This window comes from Lepeophtheirus salmonis, chromosome 7 (assembly GCF_016086655.4).
Source record: "Lepeophtheirus salmonis chromosome 7, UVic_Lsal_1.4, whole genome shotgun sequence".
Classification (NCBI taxonomy): Eukaryota; Metazoa; Arthropoda; class Copepoda; order Siphonostomatoida; family Caligidae; genus Lepeophtheirus; species Lepeophtheirus salmonis.
This window is the reverse complement of record NC_052137.2, coordinates 35,181,383-35,204,554: the sequence shown is the minus strand read 5'-3', so window position 1 is coordinate 35,204,554 and position 23,172 is coordinate 35,181,383. Positions and strand designations below refer to the sequence as shown.

The window sequence follows — 23,172 nt, the reverse complement described above, 5'->3', positions numbered from 1 at the left end:
AAATAAAAAAGCAAAAAGGGAGAGAGCGCTCGAATAAGATGATAAAGTCTGCCCCAGGCGTGCGTAATAAGGGGGTCCCGAATACAAGGAGCGGGACTTTTTGTGGCCTCTTCTCTTCTCTATTCCATACTCTGCAGGTGGCCGTAAAGTATGTATATATTTATTATATATATAACTACATAAATATAAAAGCAACAGCATCTTTTATATATAGATATATGTACACATATATGGAGTGGCCTCCTTTCTCAGCGTTAGAGGAAGGAAAAAAAAAGCAATAGAAGAAGAAAATAATCTCTCTCCACCTGGTTTCTTCTTCTTCTTAACATATTATATGTTTTTTTCTTCTTCATACCCATTTTTACTCATACGGGGAGAAGGACACACATCATTTGACAAAAACACAACCAAGGATCAATGCCATTGTCTTTCCACTAACAGCTCAAAGAGGAGGAGAACTGAAAACCAATTCCCTGTGTGTCTTTGTGTGTCCCCTCTCCAACTCTCTTCCAATATATATATATACATAAGTGAATCAACCAAGTGAACTGATTACATCAACAAAAATGTTAACAATGATGAACTCCGGAGCAGCCTCATCAACGACCCCTGGAGGACGAGAAGGAGACTCCGTAACATCTTCTTCCTCTCCCATCACAGTCTCATCTACATCTCTATCCCCACCCCCTCTTCCTCTTCCCCTTCTACAACCTCCTTCATCCTCAACAAACTCCGAGGTCAAAGGTGGCTACTCTTCAACAGTGCGTCAAATCATGCTCTCACAGTACAGTCCTTGGGTCATGAGTACGTATGGGGACTCTGCTAAAACAAAAACAATCACTGCAAGAAAGTACTCGCGGATATTAGGACAACTAAGGGCAGTTGCAGGAAGTGGAGTGGATAAAGAAGAAGGAGAGTATTCTGGGTGTGAGGATTCAAAGTTCAAACTGTGGGTCAAAACCAAGGGATTCCAAGTAGGCCCACCCTCAGGACACCCGGATGCTTTAAATTCTCCTTATTCAGAGTTACTTTATATACCCACAGGAACAGATAAGGTACGTTGTTCATTCTACCTACTACATATATATATATATATATATACGGGCTTATGAAGGGGAAGAGTTTGTTGGGGGGGGTAGAGAAGAAAAGCCATTTGAAAATCAACAAGTGGAGGGGGGTCTTCTTCCTTTTTTTTTTTTTTTTTCCTCCTCTGTATTTTTTTTTGAGTAGGTTATTAAGAAGACGCGTCATTTCAGGATATTTCTTTCTCTCTTTATCCCTCTCGTTCCTTCTTTCATTCTCGGCTTTCTTTTCATTATTTTTTAAGCAAAAGCTCTTTTACTACATATACTATATACATATATGTATATAGTATATAATCTTCAAAAACAAATTTATATTACTCATATATATATACACACATATACAATGCAAGCTGATCTCTCACTCCTTCCTCTTTCTCTCTCATTTCATTGGTTTTCTTTTCTCATAGACTTATGTACATCAATGAATTAATTATATGTACATTCTAAATAATAGTAATTATTCCTTTTTTTATTCACAATACCATCATATCTGAGTAGATAACCTGGACTAAGAGTGCTCTTAGCACGGTTTTGTTACGGAAGGGGGAGACAAGAAAACTATGGATGACTCACTATTAACAGACAGATAAAAAATAATTGGGATAAGCATCTCTGGCCCCCTTGATTACACCTCTGATTCAAAAACTTGACCATTTTGAATAAAACTCTATTCATAAATTACAAAGTAAGCCAATGAACCACACATCATTACATAGATAGAAAGTATAAACCTCAGAATTATGATAACCTTTAACATTGAAGACAGGACCATGCAAAATGGAAATTTTGTCATGAATAAAATATCCCATCAAAAAAATATGGGCCTTTTCCATTTTATGTTTTTTTTAACATTAAAAATAACATATGCCCAAAACCACGACTCCTATACATTAATATTTTGGTATTATTGTTACAATCAATGCATATGAATGCATAAGAAAGTTGATTAAATATAAGGGAAATTATATATCAATAAATTATTGATCTGCTTTTACTAGTAGGATTAGCAATATATACATACATCAAGGACAAATATTTATGTACACAACATTCTCTTGACTTAGATTTCTTAATTACAACTATGATGATATTACTTGACTTGTGACTAGATCCCACACGGCTCCAAAATAACCTCTCTTCATCAAATAAAGCTTAGAAGGTTATATGAGGGGGAATATTCTCTACGATAGGAGGAGTGGATATTAAGTGTAACTATGGTTTATCCAAGGAAAAATGGGAAGTTTGTCCATTGAAACCCAATGTCAAATATTATTTATAACTTTCCATAAATTGTCAAGTGCATAAAAATTGGCTTATTCTTAAATACTCCGCATCGGAAATTTGCCTTCCAGAGTATGGCCATTAGACAATTGCTATCTAAAAATAATTTCTCACCATTATATTACAGTTATAGTGATTCATCTAACAATCTATCCCATCTACAGATTGTTTGGACCCAACTAAAGTTCTGGTTGATAGTTTTCCCATCTAAAAATGGGCGACGATAAAATAACCCTTTCTAGTTCCCTAATTTGCCTTTCAGGGATCTATGTAGGATAACAGCGGGAGCTTGAGACAGGTTAAAACCCACAGCTACCACTTCAAAGAACCCCTATATAATCGCCAATGCTCCAGATCAACGGTATGTGTAGGATAAACTTGTGGCCTAAAAATAGATTAAATACCACACTGCCAATTCAAGAACCACCTCCATTTTATTAAATTAGGTATGAAATCTCCAAATTTCTCTATACTTTTGACAATGGCAGCTTCAGTCACCAGTCTTAAGAACTGATCCTAAGACTGGGCTGAGATGAACCGAATAAATAAGGACCGACACAACACTAGGTATATTTGTAGATTGACAACCTATCTAGGGATTCTTAAGTTGAAACTTATAAGTAGATGAATCACTACATATAGTTTAATTGTGGTAAATTATCCACAGATGACAATTTTCCATGGGAAAATCTTCTTGGAACCCTTAAATACTTAGAAATACCATTTGTATGTACATAATAAATTAATAATTTTGTTTTAATTGTAAACAGCAGTAACCAGAATGGACACTCGGTAGAGTGCAAAACCTTCCTTCAAATCAAATTGAACTATGAATCTCAATTTTATCAAAAGTTATGATCGATTATGCATTTTTGATTAATGTTTTGTGTTACCTACACCTTTGACCCTGAACTCTCAGGATTTAATAGCCATCGGCTGTGACCATATATAATTCTCAAACCAAGTTTGATCAAAATCGATCCATAACTTTTGCCATTATCCTGGTGACCAACAAACAGAGCAAAAACATAAAAAACTATCTTGGTGAGGTCAAAAGTTATATGTTTTTAAATTTAGTCCTTGCCTCTAATTTTCGGTTTATAAAGTTATATTTCCCTATGAACCAAATTTTCGATAGTTTACGTTATGGGTCACATTAGTTCATGGTAAATATTTTGAAAAGGCAAAAGTTTATCATCAACTTTGACTTTTCCTAATTTGACATATACATAAGTATGTATACTATTTTAGAAAGCTTTTTTTTTTGCTTAGTTCAATGATTTACACAATAAATAATCAAAACAATTAATGAGGATTCTTTCATTAAAAAAATATAATGAAATTTAATGAAACTATTATTATTGCTTTAAATTTGTTATGATTATTCCTAAAGTGTTTTGGTTATACTCTATATATATAGATGTTAACAAACTTTTGCTATTCCATATACACATACGTTTGTGTGCCCATTTCTTCATCAATTCCCTCTGGATATTATTGTTGTATTTATATATTTTTTCATCATCTTATGATGATATGAAAAGAGCAATTTCTTTTAGATTTATTTATTTTCTCACTCTACAAAGGCCACACATTATATTATTATTTACTTGTCTAGTGATATATGTATATAACTATTTAAAGACAAACTCTTTTATATCACATTTAAAATGAAGAAATAAGTAGTGAGATAAAGCTCCTTTATTCAATTAGTTTTTTTTTTGTTAGAAATATACTTCTCATGGAGTTTTGAGTGATGAACAAAAAATGAAAAAAAAAAAAAAACTTTCAAAGAAAACTAAAGGGAAAAAACTATCTTAAAGTTTGATGTATTGGAGTTAACCATCCACTGCAGCTCTATTTAAGAATTATATAAGATTTAAAAATATATACCCAGTACTTATTTTGATAATATTATCAATAAATAGCTATTAAGTATATTTCATTAATATATTAATTTTACTCCTTAAGCTTTGATTGCCAAAAACATATGTTTCAATTATATTTAGAGGTTATTTTATATATAAAAAACATTTTGTCATGACTTACAGACAAAATAAAAATCCCTTGGTTAGATCAAATCGTCGCATTTTTAAAAAATCTTTAAACTGTCATGAGGTCACTTGAAAAAATGCTTGAACTGCACATATGAATGTTGAAAAAAATCTCATTTGCTGTATCTATCTCCTGCATCAATCACAGCCTGGATCCAGACTGATAATGAGGATTAAGTGTTGAGGAGATAGTTGCATTTGTTTCATTTGTTCCAGATTCAACGTAGCCCTAGAGAAAATAATCAATCAGATTAATATCTGTACTGCTGGGGGAGTTATATTAAAACCATAGCTGTATTCACTCGACCAATAGAGGCTGTCAGCCTCCAAAAGAACTTTATACATCTTTTTCAAGGTCTTGATTAGGTCACTAGTCACATTTGAGACCTCCTGATTTGAAATCTTCATGTTGTAGCAGATAAAAATCCTCGCCAGAGTGCAACACCGTTACTCCTTTGTAAATTTAATTTTTTTATATCTGGATCAGCTCTCGCCATGATGCCCAAAGCGTCACTAAAGTTTGTTGATACAACAAACTTTCTGCCTTGAAAAAAGAGTCACCAAGAGATAACTAACTCCTAAAAATATTGCAAGTGCATGCAAAGACTGATTTGATATAAACGCTCTCCATAATAAGAGTTGATAATATACTCATTTGCTCTTTTGAAAACTTTATCCACTGTTCCAAATATAAATATAATTTTTTCCTACTAAAGAGTTTTTCATTCAATTGAAATTAAATTTCAGTCAAAAGTTTTTATGAAGTGCTTACTATTAAAAACAAATCTTGGATGATTAATTTTAGATAATATATGCATTTTTATTTATTAAATGATACCTTCACAGACTTTACCAATTCTACTCTGAATTGCAAATAACGCAGCATTATATGTATGTTAATTAATTATTAATCTTTCTATTATGAAGTTGAATTTCAAGTCTGAAATGCCAGTGACTTCTTATTATATATGTAAAATATATATCTAATAGAAATGTAACGGATGTTGAAATAATAGAATTTAAGAGACTTCATCAGGTTTCTTTGTCAACTAACCTTTGATGTTAATTTTTTGATTATATATATGTTACCATTTTAGAGTCTTCCTCTTATTTACTAATAATAATTACTGCATCAAAACATTGGAATCGTAATTGTATGTAAATATGTACATATGTGGTGCATTAAAATTAAAACAATCTTGAACAAAAATCCGAAAAAAAGAAGGATATCCCAATTTTGTTTCTACTGGGCAATATTCAATAGGGGTTATATTCCCATTTGTGGAATGAATTAAGATACACAAAGGAGTAGTTAGAGTTTATAGGCTTTGATTGACTTATATTGGTCCCAATCTGACCCCTTTCAAGTAAAATCTATCAATTTATAATTCTTTTATTGTCAGAATCGTTTTTGGATACTTTAATTGTAATTTACGGTACACCCCCAAAGGGTTTTAAAAACAATTTGTACATACAAATTGACGATAACTCGTCCAAGAACACAAATGTAATCCTCAATCAATATTGATTAAAAAATTTTACCTTACTTGTGTGTTAAGTAAATAATTCAACATTTTTTTCTATCAGTATCAGCCCTGTTTTAGAACTGGTCCTCAGTATCAGTCCTGTTTTAGAACTGGTCCTATAAGTCCTTGAGACTGCCAGCCCTGTAGACAGTCAGTACTAGAACTAATTAAAAGAAAATAAAGAAAAAAGAAGGTTGAGTGACGTCATCAAGGACCGAGCTTTATAGCATCGGATATCATGATATGCAAGACTGAACTGGACGGGACTTCACTTCAGTCCTAATTAAGTATCAACACAACACTAACTGCACTTTCTTTGCCTCAAACCCCTTCCAATTTGGTTATTCTAAGTACAAATTCGATTATGAATTGTATTTGTATTGAATTAGTCTTGCTCAGTGTACCAATACAACAGTGCGACTGAGATACTATGCATTACTTAATTGATATTGAAACTGATACTTGCAGTATCATTACGTTATAATAATATTAAGGTTCTGATGGCTTATTCTCCACCTTTATGAGCTAGACCTCCATCCAAAAAAGCAAAATGTCCTTTATTAAAAAAAAAAAACCAATACAATAATGGAAGTTAAATTTCAGAACTGGTAACCCCTCTCCATAAACAAATATTCTACAGACATGTAGGATGGCATGTGAATTAAACTTTTTAAAAATTTATTTTTATCATTAGAAGAGTATCCAAATATCCATACCAATTTTGAAAATACTGGTATCGTGACAACACTAAACTAAAATCTAACAATTTTCTTTTTACATTTGATCGTCTTCCTCCTTTTAGCATTTAAGAAATCATGAAGAAGAAGGATTCACGACTAGTCCTTTGTACTTGCGAACAAATAGACTACATACACTCTTCCAATAAACAAAATAGCTATCGAATTTATGCAAAAAAAAAAAAAAACCAGACTAAAAGGGGAAAAAGACTGATGAGGAAATCAGTTCTTTGGGGGTACTAGTGTACATTATTTTTAAATTATAAGAAAATGCTTAAATTTCACAGTATTTATTGTTTACTTACAATATCACAATATGGTTATTTCCCGGGATCTTGATAAACCGACATTTCCAAGGAAATGAGAAACCCTAGTATTTACACATGTTGTATTACTGGAACTGACATTAATGGGAAAAAAATTATATGGGCTCTGTGGATCCGAATACATAGTTCATACTCCTTCCTATATTATAAAATAGAAAGCCTACTAACAAAAGCAGATATGTAGTTTGAAATAGCAGTTTGATAGGTATAGTCGTACATGATATATAAGTACTTTTGGGAAGAGTTGAAGTGTATCTTATATGTAGATGTATGTACACTAGGGTGCATCAAGCCCCACTTATGTGCTCGGGCTTGCTTACTTATTCTCTCAAATGTGACAAATCGGTGATATAAACATACCACAAGTATCCTCATTTTTCTTATTTACTCTTAAACATTTTATGTTTTCTATTCTTTCATAGTATGTAATACTTATTTTATTTACATCAAAAGCTTTATTTGTATACCGAGGATACATGACTATACTCTTCTATTAAAAAAATAAAAATGTTCAGGATTTTTACATTAGGACCTCAAGTAAATAATAGTATTAGTAGAAGGAAGTCTATCATTTTTTCAATAGATGGAATTAGAAATTTTCCAACAGATCTTGTTGAAAAGATAGGATTTTGTACTAAATAAAGTTATGACACAGTTATACAATTATTTCACTCAGTATTGCTTGAGTGGTTGTCAAAGATGGGCAACAGGAAAGATAATATACGCCATATTGTACAGTTTGTCTTCAAACAAGGCCAAAAAGATAAGCCAGTCGGTTGAAAATGCGAATAGTGTTTATGGTACTGTAATAACCAATCATTTTGATTTTGTTGATTCCGTTTGAGTAATTTTGAAGTTAAAGATGTTCCACGATTTTGAACTATCAATTGTCATAAATGTAGATAAAAAAATGAAAATTGTCGAATCTGTTTTAATTACCAAAGATAAAAATTGAAAAAAAAAACAACCATTAAAAATAATGGATTTCTGTTTACAACACCTTATATATACATACACTATACAATGCAAAGAATTTAAATCCTTGGCTATCCTTGGATCTCTGACAAAATTGTATACAAAAATACAATCTCCTTGAGATGTCCTCCAAATAAGAACACTGTGCGCCCATTATTTTGCCCAGGGATATTATTAAGTTTACAAAGCTGCCTAAATCAACTATTTACAATATTACCAAGGCTTTCAAGGAGTCTGATGGGTTGGGAACGCCTGCAAGGAAGAGTCATGATCGTTTTGAGAAAAAAAAGCAAACTCTTGACAATTTGACATGTTTTGAACATAGGTAATGTTACCTCCTGGTTTGCAAGACTATTATGTGTGGGGCGTCTTTGGAGAGAGAGAGAGTCCAATGATTGTACACATAACACTATTGACTCATTGCAGGGTTCCATTATTGAGGGATTGCCCAACTTGGACAAGGAGTTTCGTATCAAGGCCTGTGTATGGTTCAGGGAGAGGTTGGAGGCTGTGGCTGGAGGTGGTTGGTTTGAGGGATTGACTTACCTATGGAACCCCACATGAAAGAGCAAAAGATTTGTGAATTAATTTCGGGAAATAAATTGATGTATACAATTTACTTCAAATTTCCATATATAAATTCCTCACCCTGTATATATAAACACTTGGTGGCCATCCAGAATCACCTCCCATTTCTTTGACTTTTTGCATGCATGTTTGTATCCACCAAGTTGCAGATTTGGGAGAATTGGTTAAACAATCAGCATTTATCTAAAAAGTCATGGGCCGTTGGATACACCCTAATTTAAATATACATAGTACATAAGGAATTTCCTTATTTCTTCTTTTCTAGCAGGATTATACATAAATACAATTTACATTGTGCCTACTTAGATATATATAGGTATACAGAGTGTTAAATCTATTAGAAGTTGGTAGTCAAAAGAGAACCTTTGTATTTTTGACAGTTAGATTTCTTGTATCTACTACTAGAACCAATAACACAACAACTACTCCATACATGTAAATAACAATAGTAAAAGAAGAGAAACGAGATCAAAAAAGGAAAGCCGCGTTTCTACGTGTTGCTCCAACGTTTTCCCCTCCCCCCTCTATGGTTGAGTATACATACATACATATATTAATGTAGAATATGAGGGAGAAAATTGGTTTCTCCTTACGAAATGATTAATATGAAAGGAGGAAAAGGTAAGGAATGGAAGAAGAAAAAGAAAAATAATACTATGGATTTATATGAGAGAGTAAATTTTTAGGGCATCCATCAAATAATCGTATAAATAACTACTACATGCATATATCTGGACCTTTATTGCTCATGACAGTTCAATTTTGTATAGTAAATCACATTATTAACAAATATTTTGTAATCAGGATTTGATTCATTTATCACTTTATCTTTGTATATCAAAATTGAAGGAACAATCCAAACTTTTACCCAGTGATGATGCTCAAATTATATTTTCATTACTTTTTATAACCTCCACCAAAGTTGGTCACAAGAGTTGCGGTAAAAGTTTCGAATTGATTTTGATTATATTTGGTATTAAGATTAAATATGGTTACGGTAAGTGGCCCTTTAATTTGAAAGGTCAAGATAGTACAAGACGTTAATAAAAATACATAATCGACAATAACTTTGGAAATTATTGAGGTATAGTGCTCCAATTGGTGCCCTTACAGAGTGCGACACGGAAATTTCCCGCAATCATGAAGCAAAACCAAAATCTTAATAACTTTTTATTATAAAAGTATAATGTACAATGTTATTAAAAAACTTTTAGCAATCAATCATGGCAAGAATTATTCAATATATCTGCTTCCAGCCTTTATCACAGCCTCCACACGAGGTCGGAACTTGGAACAGGTTGCCACAATATAATAGGTGATCATGTTGGCCCATTGCTTCTTGATGCTGGCCTTGAGTTCTTGCAAATTTCTGTGTGATGTCTTCTCAACCTTGCTCTCTAAGACACTCCACACACTGAAGTCGAGGGGATTGAAACCAGGACTGTAAGAGAAGATTTTGTCCCAGAAGTCAGCAAAGTTATCCTTGCAGAAGTTCTGCATCTTCAAGGGCGTGTGGCTAAAGGCACCTTCTTGGGTCCACACATAGTTGTTCTCAAGAGGATAATTAGCCTTCAGCCAGTACAAGATTTTCCACCTCAAGACCTTATAGTAGGCCTCAGCCTCGATTTTCTAATTGGGTTTGAAGAAGAAGGGATCTATTTCTTCTCATCAGAGGCAAAGACTCCAAAACACATTATTTGTGCCGGTTATTTTGTCTTGAAGGTGCCCTGGACTTCCTCAGATGGTGCTACTATAAATATGCCGTTTCTGTGGTTCAAACCCTGGTCAACTGTGAATATCTTCTTGTCTGAGAAGATCTTCACACTCAACAGATGACTCTTCAAGTAGTATAGGATATTTTTGTATCTCTCAAGCCTTGAGGCCTTCATCTTGTCAGTGAGGAGATGTCTTGGAGTCTCTTAAGGCCAACGACATCATGAGCTGCCTTCCTGAAAATGACCTCGTCCAAGTTGAACTCGTCAGCCATGTTGCATATTGATGCTGTTGGATCTTCCTTGACCTTAGCCAACAGGGACTTGAGAAAGGTTTCATCTTGCTTCAACCCATTTCCTCAACTGTTTGCCTTTCTTTTAACTCCTTTCCCATTCTCCTTGGCCAACCTGATGTTCCGGACTGCCCTCAATGTCACGCAGACAATATATTAAATTATTTATGGATCAACATCTGTGTCGAGAAGATCCAAAACTCTTTGCCTTTTTGATTCCTGTTGACTCTTTTTTCGTCCAATTTTGATGAAATTAAAACAATGAGCAAGAAAAACAACAAAGGTCAAAGCCACACATATGACCAAAAACGCATAATCGAACATAATGCATATATAACACATATTGAATATGAATGTAACATTTTACATATGTAAATTTCCTTAATACATAACATTTTTGACTTTAACATAGAGAATAAATTATATTTCATTTAGGCAAAATGACCATAGGCGGAGGCTTGCACTCTACAGAGTGCCCATTGTACTTATCCAATATTTCACATAGGTAAGGTTAAACACACTTACATACATATGTAATAGTTATGCACAGCTCGGATTGGGTTGAATATTTTAAAACTGCTATTTCAACAAAAATCAATTTGTTCATTCATCAATCGCTATGTTGTTTTAATTTTTATATTTCTTTGAAAAAAAATATTACCAGTCTCACTCAATAGGCTAAAGAATCAAACAGTAAATCCACCCTTTCGCATGCTCTATGAAATTGAAAATATAGAAATTTATATATGCTTTTTCAAACATAAAACAAGTAACTCTTAATTTGATGCAAGAACCTTTTTTAAAAACCAATAATAAATGTATGGTATGAGTTCTGGCGTTTTTATGATAAGTTGTTGTCTTTTTGAAGATTATTTATAAGAATATTACATAACACAAACTAAGAATTGAGAAGTTAATTTCCATATAAGTAAAAAGTTAATGGGGAATTTTGTATAATAAACTTCTAAGTTTGAATTAAAAACATTGAATGAATATGCAAGACAATAAATAATGGTTTTTCAAACTTTCTATAGTAGTCAAATAGAAACAAAAAAGTTGGGGTAAGGCTACATTATTAAAAAGATACTGGGACCGTGAGTTTAAAAAACTAACATGTACATCACTAATATATATATTTATCCTATTTTTCCTTAATTTAAGAAAAAGAAATTAATAAATTCTTTATGAGATAAAACTTTGCACTTGTTTATAAAGATGACGTTGAGGAATAATGTCCTTTCTTGCCTCTTTGATTACTAAACCCATTACGGCTATTTTTGTTTATCATTAGTTGTAAATTGTTTTCTTGATAAGTCAAGTATATATATATATATATATACATAAGTGCTTAGTTTGAAGTAGCAATATGTATTTAATTTCAACTTTAGGGGAACATATATATAGTGGTTTAGGTACATAAAGTCCTTTTTCCTGAAGGAAATAAAGCAAGGTTCATAAATCATAATGATAGTACATATTTAAAGTTATTTTTTTCTTTAAATTTTAAAAATTATAACCTATAGTTAACGTCCCTCATTCTCCAGACACCGAATAAACCGAAATTGGGTATTTTAATACCTGGGGAATTTTTTATTTTTATGCACCTCTTTAAAAGACTCTTCATTGAGAGGTTTTCAAGTGATAGTTATTTTATTCCAAACGATAATGATAGGAAACATATATAATTTAAAATTATTTATGGTAAGTTGATTAAATAATTATAGATAAAAAGATCTTTAAAATGTTGGTTTTTCCTAAATACTGGATGTAGAAAAAGTACTGAGAACTGCCTCTAAGTAGTCATTAAAATACACATAATTGATCAGGATGATGTTGTACATTGAAAATTTTATTTTATAATATTTTTTATTATTACAATGCATATAAATTATGAATCTGGCCACCATCAGCCTCAATGACAGCGTCAAACCGCCTCTAGAACCCCTTGCAAGCAATGGCAACGCAGTCCTTTTTCATGATCTTCCACTGCTGGTAAACGGAGGTCTTCAGGGTATAACTATTCAGGTGGAAAACTTTGTAGGCCTTCTTCTCAATTTGCTACTAAATGGAGTAATTCAGTGCAATCAGTTCTGGTTTTTGAGGGGACAAAAGGTTCTTGGACAAGAAGGTCATGTTACTATCCGGAGCTCTGTCCTGCTGAAATACGTACGTGCCCTTGTTGGACTTCTTCATAGTTTTGGTGGTCTATGGGACCACATTTTCCTTCAACACCATCAAGTAGTCGTCTTCGGGTAATCAAATTAGAGGCATTTTTTCTCCAGTTGATGCCTCAACTTTATCATTTTCCATGGAGTTATTTGCTTTCAAAGACTTGCTCAAATTTCAATATGTTGCCGCACCCTTAATGAGTCATTCCACCCAAAAACGTTTAGAAAATTATGAAAATTTAGTATTTATAATTCAAAAAGCTTATTTTACTCATGAATAATTGACAAACCCAAGCTTTTTTAGATCTCAAAGTCAAAACCTAAGACTATGGAGCTTTCCCCCTCCAAATTTGTTCTTTTTTTTTTTTATAATTGACGGTTCCCATATTAAATTGAAGCCCATTTTTGAACTTAATAATAATATGATTTTGAAAGAAACGGTTTTAGACCAGTTGAAAACTAATTAAAAGCAAAAATAATCAGGAAAAGATAAATAAACAGTAACTAAAATACAGATTTGGGCTCAGTGTTTTATTTCTAGTTAGTCTATCAAATATAATTTTTTGAAAGAAGTAAAATTTATCTATTTGATAAATCCATTTAAAAATAGTTTCTTGTGAAGTCAGGTATATTAAAAGTATGTCAGATAATTTATAGCATCAATTACATACTATAAAGTGGTCCTTTCATATAATCATTTTTATTGATTAACACTTTTTTTAAAGTAATGTACTTTATTTAAAATATGATTTCTTTGTCTTTCTAACTTCCAAAAAGTTATTTGCAAAATAGAGTAAACAAGCTGAATAGCCATTGGATGAAATTCTGAAGGAAATGTATACATAGTAAATATATGAAAAGCGACTCCTCAGATTTGCAATTCTAATAATAAAAAACGAAGAATACATTTTTTTCAGAACTTCCTTTTTCGACAAGTTTTATATTATCCAACAAGTTTTACGTTTTTTCATTTAATGATAATGCACATTTATAGTCTGATTTTACACAGTTTCAAAATCAAATCAGATAGTGTAATGTACCAAACTTCAATATTTTAATACTCCGAGAATTTTTCATTTTTTGTTTCTCTCTAAATAAATTTTAATTCAGAGATTTAAAAGGAATAGTTGTTTAATACGAAATGATGGAAATTTAAAAAGCAACATATATCATTTGATAATTGCGGGGGAATAAGTTGATTAGATACTTAGTAATTGGCGATTCCACAAAGGTCTTAAAGAATAATTCCGTTACAAGCTTCCCCATTTGGACAAATTGTACATATTTAAAACTCTTGTATGATACTGGAGCTGATGGCAACAATTTTAACTCTCTAGAATCATTAGTTGTGAAGGTATTTGTGATAAAAAATTTCAAATTATATCAATGATTTAAATTTTTTTTAAATATTAGAAATTGGAGCAATTAATTGATTTTCATAAATCGCATCAATAAAAACACAGGAGTTAAATTTCAATTAGTTTAATTAGATAAAGTGTTATGTTAGACCATTTATTTTCGACGAAAAATGCACGTTTTCTCACTTCTCCAAACCATGTAAGCAACTCACTGTATTTTCAAGAAAACTTTAGAATATCTCCTCTAGAATGGAACGATTCTCATTTTGCTACTATTTTGACAGTGTGATGGCTTCGCATTATATAAAAAAGAATTTATGTTGCCGCATGTATAATTAAATTCTGCTTATGGCAGTTTTTCTAACTTTGTATAGTTATAATTAAAGCTACGCAAAACTGAACTATTCGGGATGTTTGTAAAAATGTGGCTTTAGATGACGTAATAAAAATATGGTAGCCTTAAGAGGCAATCCATCAGCATATGACGTTTGAGTCTTATACAAAAATGGAAATAATATAGAAGCTATTACTATTTGGCTGCTTTATCTCTGAATAAGATTACTTTAGCCAATTGAAGCTCATTTTTCATTGCCAAAAGTATAATTTAAACATTCCTCCAACTCACTTAAAATGCTAAAAGAAGATTTTCTACAAAAATTTAGATAGAATAACGACAACTTTTAAAAAATCAAATATATATTACAAAAAATCTTGTCATCGAGTATAAGTAAACTATTTTTTTAAAAAGAGTCTTTTTTTTTATTAGTCGTTGCTTATAAGTTCTTCTTTGAAACGGACTATATTCGCCATTCAAAGTATTAATGTGTATATTTTTGTATCCTGACCTTCTTCATAGAACATATTTTTGAAGATTAAACCTTACGTTTGAAGCAATCTGTTTTAGACTCACTCCCTAGTTTTTAATAGTGAATCTGACAAAATATGTAGATACTTATGTTGTATATGTGAGATAATTATTAATATTAATTAAGTAACCTTCATTATTAGTATAAACTATTTTTAGGCCAAATTCTTCATTTTTTTAAAAACATTTCAAATTATATTTGCTTATAGATAAACAAAGTTTTGGTTTATTTTGAAGAAAATAAATCAAAATTTATATATATGTAATTAGAAAAATATACTTAGAAATGTATTTATTTGCTTTCCCTCTTTTACTACTGTACATCCATGTAAATAAAGCAATTTATATATTTACCAGTATTAAATATACAATAGTTACATTCATACATTTTCAAGAAGAAACACCGATAAGACAAAGTTTGAGAAACGATATTTTTATAGTATTAAGATCCTGGCTCTAATTTTCTATTGAAACAAATAGTAAATAAAGTAAACAAAATGATTTGTTGTAAAACAATGGTTCTCAACTGGGAGGAGGGGGTTGGATTGTGTCCGTAAAACGATATCTGTGCAAAAATATGTGCTCTAAAAATTCTTTAATTATTAGTCTTTTATTAAAAGAGATTATTTATTATCCAAAAAACAAAAGTCAAAAACAAGAGCTTTATTTAGATTATGAAATTAATTAGGTAACAGGTGTACAAAGGTTGAGAATCGCTGATCCAAAATTTTAATCTAATAAATTTGCTTATAAAAAATACAATGCACAAAGTGATACATATATCTGATGTAAATGTAAATTACTGCCTTATGTGAGCATAACAATTTATAAATAAGATACCACGATGTAATTTCATAACATTATAAAATTGAAGAGAGCTTTAAAAGGACATCCTGCGTTTTATACAGATATAACTAATAGTTTAATTAACCAATTAAAATTTGAGAGGTAGAAGCATAAGTAAAAAAAATATCACAATGAAAAAGCGCAAGACTTTTTGTAGCTGCAACTTGGAGAGTTTATTTAATTTTTCGATCTTATATTCTACACTGAGTTCCACAGGGTTTACACATATAACTCTTCAACAAATCTTTAGCGTCACTCATTGCACACACACTCGTGGTTATACTTAATGCTTAGATGTTCTCTTGATCTTGTTTAATGAAGAAATGATAACATTTAAAAAAATAAAACATTGATCAGGTTGATAACGACAAAAGAATGCATAGGATTCATAACCCTTGTAATATCCTTGACCAGTAATTCATCGCTCATTTGGCTTACATATTTTAAAAATCCTGAAAAAGTTGGGTTTAAGAAGTTGAAGTAATAAATAATAATATCATATTTGTTATATATTTTTAATGGAAAAATGATCAGAAAAAGACCTTCCAAAAAACCTATACTACCATGTACATATTATACTTAGACTCTTTGTTAGTCAATAATTAATCATATTAAAAACTTTGTACCTTCATTTTGAACTCAAAACCCCCAATTAGTCAAATTTTCATAAGAGAAATTGAATAAATAAGATCTGACACGTATACCAAAATCATAATATTACATTGAATGAAGTTTTATATTTCCTAAAAAATGAAACCATTCATACCTTGGGTTACTTGTATCTTCTGAAATATATAATATGCAAGGATTGATCTAATTTGGTGGTACACATTATACTATTTGAACCCGGAATGACATTAGTCACAAGGAGGAAAACTAGACATGTTATTTTTGAACAGATTAGGCTGAGATGGTTAGTAAGAGCAAAGAATATTCTAAAATTTCTCAAGGGGAACAAAAACAAGACAAAGTTTTGCTTTTTATTATGAAAAAAGTTTCACCGTTGATACCATTGTGAATAAGCAGAAGAGTCGCTACATCACAACCGAACATCCTGACAATGCCCCAGCTTCAGTGAGACATGCCTTCAGAACAAAAAATCCAGTGGCCATCACTGGCAAGTCGGCCTTCCCATTTTTGTGAAGACCGAAGGAGTGGCTCAAGTCAGATACTTACATCGAACTTCTGGATAAGAAAATGCTACCTTGGGCCAAAGACGGACTCAAGACGGAGCTCCGTGTCATCGTGCTACTATGACCCTTGTCTTCCTGAGATACAACTTTCCCGACTTTTGGGAGCTCTACGTGTAGCTGCCTTCTCCTCCAGGGGCCAACCCCATATCTAGGCCTGTATGGACGAAAGGGTGACTGCTACTCCTCACAGGCCTGTCCAGTCTCTAGAAGCTTCCATCAAGAAGAAATGGACTAAGCTCGAGTCTGACCACATAGTTAGGTCTGCAAGGGATTTAGGACTTTTATTGAGCCAATTATTAGAGCATATAATATAACTTATAGTATTTGCTACGAACTCCACAGCTGCCTTTAACGAGTCCTGAAAAATACATCTAAACCAGTGTGAGCTCTGTAGAGGATGATAAGAAGTTTAACAAAGGATCTGCTCAATTTTATCATGGTATAAACGTATTGGAGAGGTGAACGTTGGCCATTCTTCTCGATGCACCAAAATTTTAAAGGTGTCCACTCAGAGTTTTGCTCTCGGGATCATAATATACTTAAATCTACAACATTCGTGGAATAGGCGCAAAAATGTCTTAATCTCTCTTTTAAAGAATTAACATTTTCTCATACAGACAGTTTTTATAAATATGATGAAAAACACGCGCGTATTAATTGCTTCCATACTTAGTCGGCAATATGTTTGTATAAAAAGTTTTTTCCTTATAATAGTTTAAAAAGAAAATGATACTTTTTCTTGAGAAATCATGTCAAAAGAAAATGATACTGAGAGTACAATCTAGAAAACGTGAGATAACATTATTAATAATATCAGTTGCTTCATTTTCATAAATATTTCTCCATTATCTCCATAATAATCTCTTGTGAACAATGGGTCAATGATTAAGCATGCTATATTAAAACGAAATAAAAAATCAATCCTTCTGTCAAAAGCCTTCTTCAAGCTATAAAAGGTATGACAGTTGGGTTATTTCATATTATTAATATTGTGGATCTGTATCTAATGATCTAATTTCCTCAAGTTGAAGAAAGGAAGAAAACTTTATTTTATCTTTCAAAGCAATTTATACATAGATGTAGAAATATGTACATAAATATTTGTCACTAATTAAATTGAATATACATTTAATGAAATTAAGATAATCTAAGTTATTGTTTATATTTGAAGCCAGTCAACACTAAACTGAGCCTGGATGACATCTTCAACTAATTATCATTTGTTTCTACTATTTTTTTTTTTTGCGGATTATCGAATGGAAGAGCAGTTCCACCCAGGGTTTTACATAAATTATATATAAATCTTTTCAATTTTGCCCACACATAGATAAGCTATTCTCCATGCTACAATAAACCAAGAATCCTTTTTTGTATGTGCATTCATGTAGCAATTTGGACAATTTTCAGCTTCTTAAATTTCAATTTGACAGATTTTGACACCTTGCTCTGCGATGGTAGAAAGTTTTGAGTCCAGATAGTTAAAAATACTACTGTTATGAATTATCCATTTGAGATTATCCAAAAAGGCTTCATCTGATCCATTCTGCAAATGTTTTTTTTACTAGATTAAGAAGGTCCATACGAATAGGAGTATAGTCTCTATACGCTGGAAATTGAATGGGATCCACAAATAAAGCAGATATATTTCGTAACCGAGTAAACTCGTGTTTGAGAAGTGTTTACTGAGCTGATCCACAGAGCGTAACAGTATGGCGGGTGATCATGTTTTTTGCAGTCATGATGAAAACATATTCCGGGAAGACCTAATCTTCCGTGGGAGCCATCTCCAACTGAATGCATTTCAAATGGAAGACTCATGGATACGCCTCACTGCAAATCATCTCTCCCTCCTTATGAGAGATCCAACATTAGTAATGGTTCTCAGAGTGCGTCCCGTTCAAGCTCTTGCGGCCATTTTCACTTCTCCCAGTTCCGGATGAAGCAGAGTCCGAGAGTCCTATGAGTGGAGGACATCTTGCGCTTCATTCCTGTTGCAGCGGACATATTTATATCCATCACTCAGTTGGGGATCTGGAGGATGCAGCAAGGTGGACAGTCCCTCAAAGTGCAACAATAAACAAGCATATATCAATGTAGAGGAAAATGGAGTAGACTCTCCATCCTCAATAACGACGACAATCACACTTACTTTACTCTCAGAATCTGCACTCCAGCCAAAAGATCATTCTTGAAGGAAAAGATATGAAATAAAATATAGGCAAAATCTGGAAGAACCATAAGAGAAAGAAAATAAGATAAACATTTTCCCTGTTTTACAAAAAGTTATACTTTACGCATGTACAAGAGTTATAAGCAGGAAATAATGGCCGTCAATATAAATTAGTTAGATTAAAGAAGAATCCAATTATTTTACGATAGTATAACTATGTCACATATCAAAACGAACTTAGGTTGCATGAATTAAGACTACTTGTCCAATCAGACACCATATATACATACATTATTAACCTGTCTGACAGAACAATTTGCCTGTTCTACACGGTCGGACTAGTCTTAATGTAAATCCCTATACCCTGCCCTTTCGTTCACTTCATAAAAAAAACTTTGTTTTACAAAATATTTAATGATGGGCCTCGCTTTTAAGTTTTCCTCTATATTGAAAAATAAGGCAAATTATTTTATAATACCTCAAATTTTTTCGAATAACATTTTACAATACCAACATCGTTTGCAAGTATAAATAAATTTTAGTCCAACCCCAATTTGCCTTTATCTTTATTGGTTTAGTAGTTTTTGTAGCTTAATATTTAATCCTTATTGCCGGATTAATTAGATTATTTAAAATTGATAGTTTTATAAAGTACTTTATCTACGGAAAAAAACATTATTTGATATATTGTTCTCTTCTCGGTAGTGGTCAAATTTTAGTTTATTCTACATTTCATTTGCCTTTTTTTTTTAAAAAAAGGTCAGCAAATATTGAGTAATTGACAATTTTAGTCAAAAGTATATGAGCCAAGAGCCACGGTCTCATATAGTTGGTCAAATGTTACAACTTTTCGCATAAGATTATATTTTGACCATTAAAACTTATTGAAAGGTTTATGGAATAAAAATAGAAACATTGAATTTTAATGTTCGCAAACAACGTCAACAATATTGAACATAATATAATTGATTATAATATAAAGTATAATATTATGAGAGTCCAATAAAATCACATTAATCAATTGTAAGCTCAATACAATGCCTCACATTTTTGAGTTACTTAGTCTATTCCAGAAATTTGAAACGGGAACGCATAACCAAATGAAATAATTTGTTTATGAAATTTTGGATCACTTATTGTACTATCAATTTAAAATAAATAAATTAAGAGTTTTCTCTTTCTTTTAATTTTTAGATCAAGAAGATTTTTTAAAGTAAAATGTACATTGTACATAAACTGGGAGAGAGCGACTTTCGCAGCTTCAATCTGAGTATATGATGTAAATAATGTTATTTCAAACATAATATAGAAAGCATGATTGATACTAAGAGCAACCACCAAAAGAGTCAATCACAAATAACAAGAAAAACAAATGATAATAAATGTACAATGATGTTTGAAGTGAGTGTCCCTCTTGAGAGATAATCGGTACGAAAAGAAAATTCTTTTTCCCCCCCCCCCTTCATATGAGAGTAAGTGAAGAAAAGAAAAAGGACACAAAAAAACATATACACAAAAATAAGAGTAGATCAGGGTTTTCAATAGGAAAAAAGTACAAAAAAAAAAAAAAGAAGAAGAAGGTGGAAATTGACAAATTTCATTTCCCCTTTCTTCTTTCTTACACGGCTTTCTACTTTTGCATCAAAAGAACCTGAACGAAAAAGTGGTTTTTTCCTTACATCTATTTATTTGTATTATGCGAAGTGATTTTATTATTTTGATGAAGATTGTGATTTCTTGATGGATGATAATAATTATAGTTGAAAAAGAATGATCTGCTGGTATTCTAAAAAAAAGAAACCGGAAATTAATAGGATAACCCTGACAATTTGAAGAATATTTAAGAGGAAGTGACGTTACATTGGAAGGAAATGTACACAAACCCACTCCATATTAGCTATCATTAAGACAGGAATTACACCAATGTCGATCCTAAATATACTTTGAGTCAGGGGCGTCTGGAAGGGATGGGCTGGAGGCACTGAAAATCTTTTCAAATTAAGGAGTTTTCATTTATTTCTAGAAAAATAACCATTTTTTTCCCCCTAAAAATGAAATATTTGCATTTTTTTTTTAAATTTAATTTTTAAATGTTTTTTTTTTCAAAAAGATAATATCTATCTTGGAACAGCTCTAAAATTTTGAAATTTTTTCCAAAAAAAAAAAAAGAGTTTTTATTAACTGGATTTTGAAATTTTTTTTCATAAAAATGTATATTCGATTTTTTTTGTAAATAACTTTAAATTTTTGAAAAAAAAAAAAAAATGGTCAATGGTTATTTGAAATTTTATTTTTGAATTGTTTTCTCAAAAGTTTGAATTTTGGAGAACAACTGTGGATTTTTGAAATTTATTTTCTAAAAAATGTAATTTTTTCTAAAAAGTTGTGTTAAACACTGTTTTTTTAAGCATTTTTTCCAATTAGTTTAGTATTTAAAATTTTATTTTTCAACTAACTTTTGAAAAAAAATTATTTTTAAAGTTTATTTTTGAAAAAAATTATTTTAAAGTTTATTTTTGAAAAAAATTTAATTTTTTCCAAAAATTTTCAATTTAATTTTTCAATTGTTTTTCCATGAAATTTTAATTTTTCGATATTTAAAAAAAAAAAATCCCAAAAGAATGTTTTAGTGGAGACCAGCTTTGTTATCATGACATTTCATTGTATCAGCTACATGTAGCTGTGAAGAGGGGTGAGGGGAGAAGGAAAGGAAGAATGACTTAGGCAATAATTACTTTAATGCCGACCATAAATTCTACCCCGGGTGCAACAATGAGCTACAATTATAACTCCCCAACAAATCCTTCAGGTTAGTCTCCACCTGTTATTTACGCACACCAATTTTCAATTTGGTTTTAAATATTATTGCATGTATGAGAAAATGAAGTTAACTCCTCAGGAACTAAATACTAATGAGACCATCTTAAGAAAAGAAATTTCACTCTTTAGTCTTTGGCCAAATTAAGAAATAACTTCTGATTTTTATCACTACTTAATACTCCTCAACAAATCATCAGGGTTACTCTTTCTCACACTAGTGATGACTTTATACATATATGTTCTCTCTTCAAGAATAAAATAATAATCATAACATCTTATAAAAATAAAACACGCACTCGTCAAATTTCAACTATAAAAATCCTTTTCCTCTTTCATTGTCATATTCTTTCACCTATAATATGTAATAATCAAATCTATGTGTGGTACAATAAGAAAATCAATAAATCACTTAAAGTAAATGAATAATATTGATCAAAACTTGAATGAACTGGAATAAAGACTAAAAGGATTAGTATTGTGTATAAACAAAACACAGCTTTTTGTTCGTATAGATATCAATGTACATATTTATTTGTTTATATCCATTAAATGATACCTGATATTGGATAGGGTAGTAATAATTATCGATATTACTCAAACAGAAATAAATACATTGTAGAAAGCTGAAAGAAGGTTTTTAAATACATGTATTGATTGCAGAGATTTGTTGTAGAATTTCCCCCTCTTTTGTATATTCCCCAAATATCAAATTTTTTTGTTAACTGCACAAAGAAATAGTCAACTTATTATTATTATTATTATTTTGCATTGTTGACTCTTTATTTAAAAAAAACAAAAAACTTTTTTTGAGATATAAAGCTTGGAGCGTTGAATTTTCCTTCATAACTAACTAAATAGCCTCCATGAATTTACCCCCTTTATTGAATATTTAATACAACAAATAGTTAATGATACTCAATTTTGTGTATTTCTACAAAAACACTCACATCAAATGAATTGACTCAAACGACTCATACAAAACAACTCCGCATTCAAAATGGCTATAACTTTGTTGAGTAACTGTCAATAGATACTAGATAGATGTGACTAGTTTTAATTTATGTGTGAGTTCATCTTCCCAACGACATCTCAAACTCTTAAAACCAACCTCGTAATGATGTAAATGTATTTCAACAAGTCTTCGCAGTATTTAGTGCCCCTGTTGTATATCATAA

At 31.3% G+C, this 23,172-nt stretch overlaps 1 protein-coding gene across 2 annotated transcripts in view; it reads left to right on the top strand.

The window, feature by feature from the left end:
* Positions 1-214: 214 nt before the first annotated feature.
* LOC121121448 (nucleolar protein 4) overlaps positions 215-23,172 on the top strand; it is a 47,707-nt gene continuing 24,749 nt past the window's right edge. The window contains exon 1 of one of the 2 annotated variants that reach the window (XM_040716383.2): positions 215-1,055. In XM_040716383.2, coding sequence (XP_040572317.1) covers positions 567-1,055 — 489 coding nt within the window. In that variant the 5' untranslated portion in view covers positions 215-566. The remainder of the gene's footprint in view (positions 1,056-23,172) is intronic. The other variant, XM_040716381.2, reaches the window with a different exon arrangement.